The sequence below is a fragment of the Corvus hawaiiensis genome, chromosome 7, assembly GCF_020740725.1.
Source record: "Corvus hawaiiensis isolate bCorHaw1 chromosome 7, bCorHaw1.pri.cur, whole genome shotgun sequence".
In the NCBI taxonomy this organism is placed as follows: domain Eukaryota; kingdom Metazoa; phylum Chordata; class Aves; order Passeriformes; family Corvidae; genus Corvus; species Corvus hawaiiensis.
Window position 1 is genome coordinate 3,683,904 of NC_063219.1, and position 12,844 is coordinate 3,696,747.

General features: G+C 43.3%; 1 protein-coding gene across 7 annotated transcripts in view; it reads left to right on the forward strand.

Annotated features, from left to right (window-relative positions):
• Positions 1-12,844, forward strand: part of IKZF2 (IKAROS family zinc finger 2) — a 118,169-nt gene that overhangs the window by 83,446 nt on the left and 21,879 nt on the right. For all 7 annotated transcript variants that reach the window (XM_048309686.1, XM_048309685.1, XM_048309688.1 and 4 more), the window contains one exon: positions 11,673-11,810. In XM_048309686.1, coding sequence (XP_048165643.1) covers positions 11,673-11,810 — 138 coding nt within the window. The remainder of the gene's footprint in view (positions 1-11,672; positions 11,811-12,844) is intronic.

Genomic DNA, 12,844 nt, shown 5'->3' on the forward strand with positions numbered 1-12,844 from the left:
TGGAATGAAGCTGTTCAGCTGCAAAGAACAGATCATTCACCAGGAAAAGTGCTTTGTTGGACTTCTACATGCCATAGTAAAATGTCTGTGTTAGCTATATTGTGAAAAATGTATCCATTATGTTCACATGGTCTTCTACAAGCAGTGTTTTTGTTCCAAGGGCTAAAAATGAGCCAACTTTGAGAGGCTGCAAGTACAGTTCTGGTTGAGAAGCACAAGATTTCTGCCTTGATCAGCATGGAGTGCTGGAGTACGGGCCCTGGGACAGGATCACACCTTGGTGAAGAGAAGGGAAAGGCTATTTTGTGTCAGGTGATAGGTAACTCTTGGTGAGATACAGTTATTTCTCAGAGTTCAAGCCCAAGACAACAGGAGAGGAAGGTTGTACTGCCCGGCCACCTTCTGCAGGGGAGGAACCCAGAAGGCCAACAAAAAGGGAAATGACAAAGGCAAGACATCAGTGTCACAGGTGAGAATGAACCCAGATGTTCTAAATTCCCATCTGCTGACTCAGTTACAAGACTTTCCACACAAATTAAAAGAATAGATGTAAGAAAATGATTAAGATTTTTTTTTTCTTCCGGGTATTGAGGAACAAGAAAATTTACATCCTTTCACTCTTGATTCAGACTTCTGGGTGAAATCACCTATTTCAAAGAGCCTAGTGGAGCCTTCAGTATGACCTTCTTTTTTTTTTTTTTTCCATCAGGGAATGTAGTTAAGTATATTCAGAGTTTCCTTAATTCCCTGCTTTTACAGGAAACCTTTTTAAAGTATTTCTGGATGCTTAGAGAGCTATTTTCTGTTGTCCAGCTTTTCTGTCTTTACTTTCAGCCTAAGCAGTTGCTTTTTCTTCCCTTTTTTTCTTTTTCTTCCTTTTGGTTTAATTTCACACCCATATTTAATTCCCTTTCATTTTGTCTACCTCCCTTTCAGTCACAATTAGCCTCTGAATCTATCCAGGACTTGTAGTTCAAAGCTAATTGCACCAAAAAGGAAACATCCTAAACCCCGAAATCTTTCCTTCCTCCCTCCCTTTCTAGTCATTCTCTTTACTAAACAAACCTAAAAAATCCTGGGTATTAAGAAGTACTCTAAAATTGTTGTTGTTTATTTTTTGTATTGAAACAAACAAGCAACCATCCCCTCCAAACAAACAAAAAAACCCCACACAAACCCAAAACAACAAAAATCACACACAAAAAAAACCAACTAGGAAAAATATTGAGAGTAACAGGAATTGCAGAATTTTATTACCTAGAAAAGATTAATGTAGCTTCAATATGAGACCTAGACACTTGATGTAGAGGTTTGTGCTAGAGCAGAAGCTGTCCAATATCTCAGATTCCTCTCTTAAAGTTCCCCATCATCCTTTAAAAGATGATGTTAACCTTTACTGTTAACTTTGTTGTGCTGAGAATTGTTTTTGTACAAAATGGTCATGACTTCCTCCTGCCAAATACTGCAGTTAATTTTGAATATGGAGCGGTAAAGACCACTGGTGTCGGTGAGAAAAGTCCCACCTTTGTTTTGAGCTGCTCTGCATCGTTGGCGATAAACACACGTGTTGTGAGGCAGAGAGCAAGAAGAGGGGATGGGAAGGCTGCACACGTGGAAGGAGGCAGTCAGCTCTCTTGCCGTTTGACCTCATTTGACACTGGTGCAAGACATGGCAAAACCACATGCCTGAACAGCAGATGGGGGTAACACGGAGGCATGGGCCACACTACTTCCTGGGCAGTTAGAGAAGTGTGAATAACAACTTTTATGTCCCAAAGGAGCCCATTAGTTTCACAGCCTGACCTGCTTTTGGAAGCAAGATTCCCTTCACTGTTGGCCTTGATCAAAATAAGTGAAAACTCCCAACATCAGTGGTTGGGAAAAGAAGAGGAGCTGTCAGTATTACTCTTCCCAAGTTGCTGTTATCTTCATGACAGCTTGGTCTTAATAGTCTGTTTCCAAAACTTTGTTTCTGACAGTGACAAGAAAAGGGAAAACTTATAGGAAGGGAGTGTGTTCTTCTTACCTGCTAATACAAGACATAAAACTGAAAGATGCCAGGTGCTAAAAGATGCTTTTTCTTACACAGGAGCATGTAGGTGGAACAAGGGAACTCATTGCCATGGGATGAGAAGAAATGAGTTAAGGGCTTGCTCAGTGATTTTATGCAGGAGAAAACTTACCTAGTGTTACAGTGAAAGCTTAACATGGTGTATTCTCTCTATCTCCTGTTGTTTATATAGTATAGGATACCTGGTAGCACTTTGTTTGGCACTGCCTGCTCCAAATAATTCTTCTATTCTGTTGACTTTGTAATGCTCTGGGACTTCTGCAGGATATGCAGAGGGGCTGCACTTGGAATAAATGCAAACTGCACACAGCTGATATGAATTGGCTTCAGGGTATTGCTTCCATAGACAAATCTGGCCCAACATCTGCATTTGTTTTACCCAAAGAGGAAACAAAAACCCCCAAACAAAAGCACTTGTGGAGGGAGTGTTTGTCCAGCAGCATTCCTGATCTGCACCGAGGTACCCACACCCTGCGCTGCCCCTGGGAGCTGTTCCTCCCCGCCTGCAGTTGGAGCTCAGCTTGCGATGACGCGTGGATCTCCAGGCACCTCCTGACATTCCTGCTGAGCTGTGGCACTGACAGGGAGCGGACAGGACAGGGCAGAGAGGAACAACAGGCCAACCTAAACTTGTTTTCATTTTACCTGCTCTCTCTGTTGCTGGGGCAGGGTTAAAATGAAGAGAAGCCAACAAGCACCTTTTGGAAGATTTGCCTTGTGAACTAATTAACACTCCACTTATCAAGTCAACTTTATATAATGTTAAAGGTCTGAAGTGGAGTGGAAAGTACAGCGCTGGTACACAGAGTTAAGGTTTCAGCTCTTTCTTCAGCCCGTTCCCACCCACATCCAGATAGCATGGAGACATTGCAGGGTGGAGGCTCCTTTCCAGAGTCACCTGTTGTATTCCATGGAGGGCCTCTATCCCTTTAAAAGTAAGTGATGGTAAACCTGGTGCTTTTAAGTCACTTTGAAGCCAGCCAGGTGATAAAACACCAGTTATTTTATGGACTTCCTGGTTTGTGTTAGTTCATCTCAGTATCAGAGTGCAATCTAAACAGAGTCCTTTTCTAATATTATTTAAGCATTTCAGAATCCATGTAGAATTCCTGGGAACCCCACCAGTGCTGGGGCTCTGGACCTTCTGGGACATGTTGGCATGAGACTTGGATAGTTGCATCCAGGTCAGTGGCCTTGCAGCATTAAGTGCAGAACATTTACACTTGAAATTTTCAAATATATGTGGGGAGGGAAATCAGAATGCTTCACTGGCATTAATGTAAACTAAAAATTGAGTGTCAGGTTCCTTTAGCCAGGTGTGAATGAAGGAAACAGTTAAACCCTGAGAAATGCATGAGGAAAGCTTCTGTGTAGTGCAATATATGTTTCTTGCGACATAGAATTGGAGCACGTACCCATGAATTTAATCTCTTTCAAAACTAAATGCAACATTATTGCCCCTATCAGTGTTTTCCTTGATTTGGTGCTTAATTTATTTGCATGTTTTCACATAGGTACATTTTCCTTTGTTTTTTTTTCTTTTCCTTTCCTATCACATACAGAGATACAACATACAAACCTGCAAAGTGAACGGTCTTCCGTGCTGCACAAAGGAGAAAAATGGGGTGTAAAATTCTTGCTTTTTCTATTTTAATGGGCGCTGCAAGATTGTGGCAGGAGCCATGTGAAAATCTGGACAATTTGGAAGATTTCAGTAATTCTGTGACTGTGCCAATGAAACAGGAGTGAATTAGTTAGTTAGTTAGTTAGTTTGTTTGTTTGTTTGTTAAACTTCTGGCACAAAAAGGGCACCTATTTATTTATAACCCTGGTGACAGATTGAAACATTGTTTTATCTGTAAAATTCTGCAGATCAGTAAATACTATCTAATGAATCATATTATATAACTCAGCCACCAGTAGCTGCAAAATAAATTGAAACACCTATTAAAGTAATAACAGGCTGCAGGTAGAACCTCTTGAAGGTACAGATAAGGACCCAACCCCTTAGATGCTGTACCTGAGCACTGATACTTGCAGATTTACTCTAGATTCTGGCTGTGTGGTTACTATAGACAGGATATGGATAGGGAAAGTTTCTCTTGACTAGTGCATTTACTTCTAGCCAAGCTGTAGCATGGATGAAGTCCTCAGGGTTTATGTGTAAGCTGGTGTTTAGCACTACTTGCTGTGGAATATCGAGGGAGAACTGAACACTGGTACAGTACTCACTGCTTGCTGCTTATTTGACAGTGCTGTAAACAACTGGCAGGTAGATGCAGGTGTCAAGCTGCTGGTCTGTGCCCTGGACGTGTTTATAGGAGAGGCAGGCGTGTCTAGAAAACACCGGGGTTGGAGGTGCGATGTTTTGCCGTTGTTTCGCTGAGTGCTGATGTACCACAAGTACCCAGCTGTGTTTCGCTGCTAGCTGTTATAGGACGTGGTAGCTGTTGACAGAAATCACTTATCATTGACTACCACTGTGCAAAAAGTCAGGACAAGCTGTTTTTCATTTGCTGAGAACCTCACAAAATGTTGTGGCTGTTGAACAGCCACATACATATCAATAGGCAATTGATAATAATGTTGACTCAGAGGCATTGGGCCACGAGGTCATGAAGTCAGTCGAGTGCTCAATTGTGAGCTCCAAGTCAAGAAAGTACCAGTTGCCCAAAGACCTGTTCGTAGGCTTCTCCTCTTGTATTGCTGCAGTTTGAGTTTTGAACCTTTTGAGGTGTCCAGAAACCTCATTAAGCGCAAATCTACTTCTGTGATCTCCTCTACTGCATGATCTGGTGAGCCAGCCTTTTACCACATGGCCTCATGAACCCTAATACTTGGCCATAATATGTTAATCTAAAAGGTCCTTGTAAAATGGAGACATCAGAATTCTCTGAGGTCCAGAAATATATCTGCATCCCTTGAAACATACTGCAGGTATTGCTGCCTGCTCTTGGACTGGGAAGATTAAAAGAAGAAAGAAAAAATTAATGTGAAGTTTTCATAATGTGACTAGAGATTTTGTTCTTTCTGAAAATCACATTGCTTTAGGATGTCGCAGGTTGGGCCCTCAGGAGAGGATGCACTTGACACTGGGTGTCTCCAGTCCGTGTGTTTGTGTGCTCTAGCAGCCTGAAGCTTTATTTTAGATATTTACATGTTGTGACTACTGCATGCAGGTTGTCTTGGACAATCTTGGGCTGGGTGTGGAACTTGACCTTATTTCTGAACTCCAGTATATACAGGTATTCTGTGTGTGTGTGTAATCTCACAGGCAAAAAAAAAAAAAAAAAAGCAACGCATCAAAGAGCCCCCATGAATTTCAATTAACACATTTACAGTCATTAAGCGCAGCAGTGAGATACAGCTTCGGAGTGGGAGGCAGTTCCCTTTGCAAAGCTACGTGCTGCTCAGAGCCAGCATGGGCTTAGGTCTCACTCTAATTTTTTTTGTGATTAGTTCGTTCAGGGGTCTGTTATTCATGTAAATATTTTTGTGTGTGAGGCTTTGAGCCAGGCAGCTCTAGACAAGCCGAGGTGCACTGTTTAATTACAGTAGCGAGGCACAGCTACGGTGTTGCGTCTCCACAGCCTCAGCCTTCCTGCTGGAGCCTCAGCTCTGCCACAGCCTTCTGTGGCTCTCACAACTGCATCCCTGGCATGGGGAACTGGAGGTGGGAAGGACAACAGCAGCTGTTATAGCTACCTTTCTGCAACTATTGCACCCTCTCTTTTTTGTCCCGTGGGGGGTAAAGGTCGCCAAGCTCGGGGCATTTGACATCCCCCTGCGCTCATTCGTTCCCAATCTGAAAGGACTCCATGTAGCACATGGCCTTACAATGCCACATGTTATTTTATTTCTGATTTGATTTTCTTATTGTTCCTCTGCTCTGTGCCATCCTAAGTATCTCCTCCTGCTCTTTAATGTTCACTCCTATATCTAATATAATCACAGTGTATTATTAAGTCCTTAATTTCTCAGTAGAGGTACCGGTGCTATTTTTCTGTGTCTCCCTACTTGTGAGTGCTCCACAAAATTAGCCTCTGTGCATCTGGCAAAGTGCACAAGTTCATTTACATGCTGTGAAGAGGGGAATTATTACCTTAATCATACGTATGAATAATTGAAGCCCAGGAAATCAGAATAACTTGCCTGCAGTCACAAATTTGTAGTGTAACCAAGAGTTGAACCCTACGCTCCCTAGTCCCAGCCCAGCGTCTTAATCACATCTCCTACCTCTGTGTTAAAGCTGATTGTGCTCTGATAAGTCCCATTCAAGGCAAAGGGCTGCCTTGTAGGCAATGTGTGACTGCAGAACACTTCCCTTCACTCAGGCACATTCCAGTTTTAGGGAAGAAAATTAGTGAATTAATAAAGTGTATGGTTATGATGGGGGACTCTACAGGCTCACTGATATGTTGAGATGCTCAAATGCATCCAGAAAAGGACAACAAGGCTGGTGAAGGGTCTAAAACATGAGACCTAGGAGGAGCGGTTGAAGGAGCTGGAGTTGTTTAGCCTGGAGAAAAGGAGGCTCAAGGGAGACCTTATCACTCTCTAGAACTCCCTGAAAGGAGGCTGTAGTCAGGTGGGGATTGGTCTCTTCTCTCAGGCAACCACTGACAGGACGAGAGGACACAGCCTTAAGCTGCACCAGAGGAAGTTCAGACTGGACATCAGGAAAAATTTCTTCACAGAAAGAGTGATTGGGCATTGGAATGGGCTGCCGAGAGAGGTGGTGGAATCACTGTCCCTGGAGGTGTTTAAAGAAAGACTGGACGTGGCACTTAGTGCCATGGTTTAGTTGATAAGGTGGTGTTAGGTCATAGGTTGGACTTGATGATCTCAAAGGTCTTTTCAACCTAGTTCATTCTGTGATTCTGTGAAGTATCAGCTCAAAGGAACATTTTAACTTCAATGCTGCTTCAGAAAGATTCAGTCAGAGAGTGCTGATGTTTGCTCCAGCTCCGGATTGCTAGGGGCTGAGCAGGAGTTCAAATTTTACAGAAATAAGTCCCACTCAGTGTGCTGCTGTCAGAGGGTCTCTTGGTCTGAGCCAAAAGTAGCTACATTAGATGGCCATACAGTGCAAAAATCATGGCTGGCTCCACTTCCACGGTGTGGCCAGGGCAATAGAGCAAAAGGAAAGGAAATCTGAGGCAAAGCCTCTGCTCCTTGGACTGGGCCAGCCCATGTCACACAGGCAGCAATGCCCGGCCCTGCCTGAGCAGGAGGTGTGAGTGCTCGAGCTGTGGCCAGGACCTGGGACATGAGCGAATGGTCAGGGAGGAATTCTGCACTGCATTGCTGCAGAGGGCAATGTGCTGCCCGAAACAGGGAGTGTTGTCTCAGTGCTCTTAAGGGAGGCAGGATTTTAGCTCACTAAAGTGCACTGTAGCTCTGAACCCGTACCATAAGCCTGTCTCGCTTTATATGCTTGTGGCAAGGTGGTACCTGGGATGCCTTGTTGTTTCCCTTTGACTTACTTTATATTCTGCTATGCACTCGCATCTCTTTTGAGAGCAAAATGCTGTGTGAATGCCTTGCGGGCTCTTTCTCTGTCACTGACCTTTTTTTATGACTTTAAAGAAGTTTCCCTAGGCCCAAGTCTGCTTTCTGTCTTGAATATTGACCTTAGAGTTACACCATCTCATTGTCACTGCATGCAGACTTCTCAGCTATCAAAGTTCACCCACAGGACTCAAAGTATTCCTAACTCAGAAACACTTTGCTTTTATGTCCTCCTCCTCTTTCCCCTCCTCCCTCCACATGAGCATTTTAATTTCACAAGCAAAATACGTTTTGCTGTGAATTTCGACGAGTGGTTCACCTGTTTCCAGGGTAAAAATTGTACTTCAAATTTAAATGTCTTTTTCACTGTGACTGTCATAATATTTTCCATTTGAGGCTGAGATTCCACTGTGGGTTTTCTGTGCCATGTTGTCATCTGTCCAAATCTGAGCTTAAATGCGTGGAAATTCTGACATTTCAGTAAGAAATATAAAATGGGTTTTTTTATGTTCTTCAAGTTAGCTGTTTCATAGGTGTGGCCACTGGGTTTTGCCCAGCGCTCTGGTCTTTCCCAGTTCAACAACAGAGCGAAGATTTAAGTTTTTGGGCTTGTTTGCATTGACTGTGCCATGTCATTTTTGTGAGAATAAAGTGATGGTGATTTTTTATCTGGCTGTTGATCCTGAAAAGGTGATAAGGTAATAATGACCCCAAACCAGGGATTTCCAACCTGACTTTACTTGGCAAGCAGTGGTTGCGTGTGATGCCGAATGTGGTGTCCGTGTATGTGTGGATCTTGCAGAAGGCAGCTTCAAATCAAGCAAACTTGGAGCAGTTTCACAGTGGAGATCGCTCCATGATGGAAAGACCTGTCTTTGGTGGGGGTTTTGAGAGGGGTTTGGTAGGCGTTGTGCTGTTGGACTCCTTACCCTCAAGTCAGTGCCCTGTAGACAGAGATCACTTATGCCTGGTAGTGTCAGCTACACATTTCGGGGGCAAATTTTGAATATCACTGTTTACCTACACTGGAGTATTTGACAAAGGCTGAAACCCTTTTTGTCAGTCATGTGGTTTCATGTCGGGTTGTTATGTGGAACAAAGTATGCTGCTGAGATTATCACCGAAATTGAATTCTCTAAAAGGCTTTTGCAGCTTTCTGTCAGGTAATATGAAATACATAGAAATGTACACCCACTGGCAACATTCACTTCCATATTTTTTTTTGTCATTAACTTCTTTGAGAATACAAGGGGATATTTGCAGCTATTTCAGTGGCTTGACATTTGTCACAATGATACAATTTCTAAAATCTAGATTGTAGCTGCTGCCTCAGCTCACTGAACCTCTTACCAAACGGCCTGTGAGAATTGCTGGTGACACAAACTCCTGCTATCAGAACTGATTCCATTGTGGTCTGACCTGATCGATTGCTCTTTAACACAAGTCACAGTCACTCTGTGTAATTTTATAGTGTAAATCAGATTTTACACCTGTGGGGCTATGATGTGATTGCATCTCTAGAGCCAGGGGGGACAGAGTTGGAAAACAAACCCATGGGAACTGTTCTTGATCCTACTCAACTGGCGCTCACAAACTTCATTCTTTGCAGTTGTGTATTAAACAACGTGACTAACATTTGCTACATGTTGTTTATTCTCTTATCTTCTCCCCAGAGAAGGGAACGTGTGTGTTGGGACTGTTTCTTTCCTTGAGGAATTATGTTCCTCAAATCCCATATTGCCTGTAGAAATCATGTCTTTATCATTAACTTTTATCATCTCTATTAACCTTCACATTTGATGGAATTTGGGTAGCTGACCATCTGAGATATCATTGGAAAAGCTGTGCCGTGTTGTATGTGAATAGTTACTGAAATGGTTGCAATGCAGGGAGCAACCATTTGAAGAGGTCTAATAAAACCTCTTTTTTGATTGTTAATTATTTTTTATAATATGAGCTTGTAGCGGAATATTTCTCTCTGTGTTAAATGATAATAATTTAATTAATTGTAGCTGCCTAAAATAGCTGCAAGCCATCCCCCCTTTTCCTTGTGTCTTACAGTTTATCTAAGTTGCTTGATAGCTTCATGTAGCCAAACTGGGTGGGCTAATTCAGCCCTGCTTCAGCTCAGTTAACATAATTTGTTCCATTGCACTGGATTTTTTTTATTAGACACCACATTAGCTTCTAATGAAGGTGTCAGATTGACAGACATTGATGCCATCTAGATGCACGATGAAGCATTGTAATGGTGATTATAGAAGTCTTTCCATCCTGGGGAGTCTCTGGTGTGTTTTCCTAAAGGTGCCTCCAGAATGAGCTGGCTGGTTTATGTTTAAGAGCTGAGGCTTGATCCAGATCGTTCACATCAAGGGCAATTATTCTGGGAATGATAATGAGTCTCACGCTGGGCCTCCACTGAGAATTCCATTACCAGCTTCAGTTAAGGGAACAGTGTAAGCAAGTGAGCAAACTAAAATAAAGGCCACAACAACTCTTTGGTCTAAGACACACTTTCTTGAGGATAAGCCTTACCTCTAAATAAAGAAACCCACAGTTTGGATACTTATTAAAAACAGGGTTTTCTTTTCCTTGGTGGACAACTTGGTTGTTCCACTGAAGTGTGCACACAAACTTTTTGGGAAAACCTGAAGCTTTCTGCAAGCATGTTTTCATCAAATCCCTTTTTTCTGAGACAGAAACATTTGAAAATGTTGGACCAGCTCTGATACCACAGGCTCAGGCTTTTTCTTCTTCTATTATAGGATGTGGCATGAGGGCCCAGAGAGTTGTCCTGACTCGGGGTTTTCATATTTGAGCCCTCTGCCCAGCTCATTCTTGGCTGTGTCTGTCCCCCCACAGCTTCCCTGCGTTTTCCCATCCCAGTGGTGACGGGGCAGTTTGGCTGCAATTAGTACAGCTCAGATTTCATTAAGTAAATGACTGTGAAAGGCTTTCAATATTGGGACAAACCCAACAGAAACATGTAGATTACCCAACAGAGGATGTTCTCAACTTCTTTGGCCAGAAACTAAAATTCTTACCTAAGATTTTCAAAACTCTGGAAGAAGTTTGACCTTCCCCTTCCCTCAGCCAGCTCTGAAGTTTGCAGCCGATGGTGTTTTACTAGACTTGCAGCACTGACTTAATAGCTCTTTAGTTATTAGAGGATAAATGTTCATGTTCTACAAGTTTAAATTATATTAAAAGCCTTTATTAGCACCACTTGGCAAAATATCTTTTGGCTAGCTTTCTGGCCTTGGGCTAGGCCATTCTTGTGGTTTCTTAATGACATACTATGAAATTGATATAATTTATGAGAATTTGGTGCCAGGTTTTGCATGTATTAAGAAGCATTTGCCGTTCGTGCTTAATGCTGCTGAGCAAAATGAAAAACATTAAAAACTCGAGTTATGTCTTGCATTCATCTGGCTTGATTTTCGTTGTGCATGGCCTTTGGTATTTTTATGTATATATATTTATATTGTGGTTTTTTTAATATTATCTGGTCTCTGAATTACTAGTGGTTGTTCAGTTCTGGCATGTAACAGTGCTGTTACCAAAGTTACTTTCTATTTATTTTCCAACCCTCCTTGAGTAATTTTGGCAGAGTTTTCTCAATGAAAGAGCTCCTCTGAGCCACGAAATGGGTTTCTCCACAGTTGGGAGAAGAATTAGGCCACTGGGGCAGCTCATTTTTGTGAAGGCAACTGTTTGTGCCATGGGCCAAAGGCCTCAGAAATTTCTTTCCCACGAGACTTGGTGACGCTCAGGCAGTGCTGGGGTGTGATTCAGCTGGTTGGCATTTTCCCCCTCTCGGCATCTGTTTATTTGCTTTGCCACCAAGGCCGCCTCCTTTTCCTTCTGCTGATACAGCGTTAGTGTGAAAAACGGATGGGGCGAAGCACCCAGTGGGTGGGAGGAGGCATGTGCGGTGGGAAAATAGGGCTGGGAGAAAGGTCTGGGGCTTGAGTAACCTTTCTTAGGTGTCTTTCCATCACAAGAGTTGTTTGTGGCAGAGGTGTGAGCTTTGTTGATTGCAGAAGCCAGCTGCCATGGATCTGACTCGATGCTCTCATTCTTTCCGCAGTGGGGAAGCCTCACAAGTGCAACTACTGCGGCCGGAGCTACAAGCAGCGCAGTTCTCTGGAGGAGCACAAGGAGCGCTGCCACAACTATCTGCAGAATGTCAGTCTGGAGGCTGCCGGGCAGGTCATGAGTCACCATGGTGGGTGCAAGCCGCCTCCTGAGCTCCCTTGGACTTGGAGCATCTTGTGCGGGTGTTTCTTCCATCTCTTTCTTCCTTCCTTTCGTCTTTGCATGACTTCCCTCTTAGAGATTGCTTACACTCAGAGAGGCAGGAGAGGAAAAGATGGGCTAAAATCCTCACTCTCACCAGTTTAACAGCCCTATTTGTGCTTATTTTGTTTAAGTCAGCATTTCACTTTTTAGTATGTGTACCTATGCAGACATGAAAATAAAGCCAAGTCACCTGTTCACAATTACCCAAAAAGTCCTATCATAGAATCATAGAATGGTTTGGGTTGGAAGGGACCTTAAAGACCCTCCAGTTCCACGCCCCTGCCATGGGCAGGGACACTTTTCACCACATCTGGTTGCTCCAAGCCCCATCCGGTCTGGCCTTGGACACCTCCAGGGATGGGGCAGCCACAGCTTCTCTGGGCAACCTGTATCAGGGCCTCACCACCCTCAAAAGGGGGAATTTCTTCCCAGTATCCCATCTATCCCTGCCTTCTGGCAGTGAGAAGGCATTCTCCTTTGTCCTGTCCCTCCATCCCTTGTCCCAAGTCCCTCTCCAGCTCTCCTGGAGCCCCGTTAGGCAGTGGAAGGGCTCTAAGGTCTCCCTGGAGCCTTCTCTTCTTCAGGTGAGCACTCCCAGCTCTCCCAGCCTGGCTCCAGAGCAGAGAGGCTCCAGCCCTTGGAGCATCTCCATGGCCTCCTCTGGACTTGCTCCAGCAGCTCCATGTCCTTCTTATGTTGGGGGTTGAAGCCATGTATAAAATGTCTGATTCCCTTCCCCTTCCTTTCTGATAGTGAGTGATAATTAGAAAAGATAAGGATGGCAGAGGTATTCAGAAGTCATTATTTCTACCCTCTGTAATATTATCTTATCCCTTCAAAAAAGGGAGGGATGGATATAAAAATCTCTAGAGCAGAATGGAATTCAGTAGTGTTGTAGAAAGTAATTATAACTAAAAAAATGTTTGTATGCATTTACATTTGCTAGTATTAATATGTTAA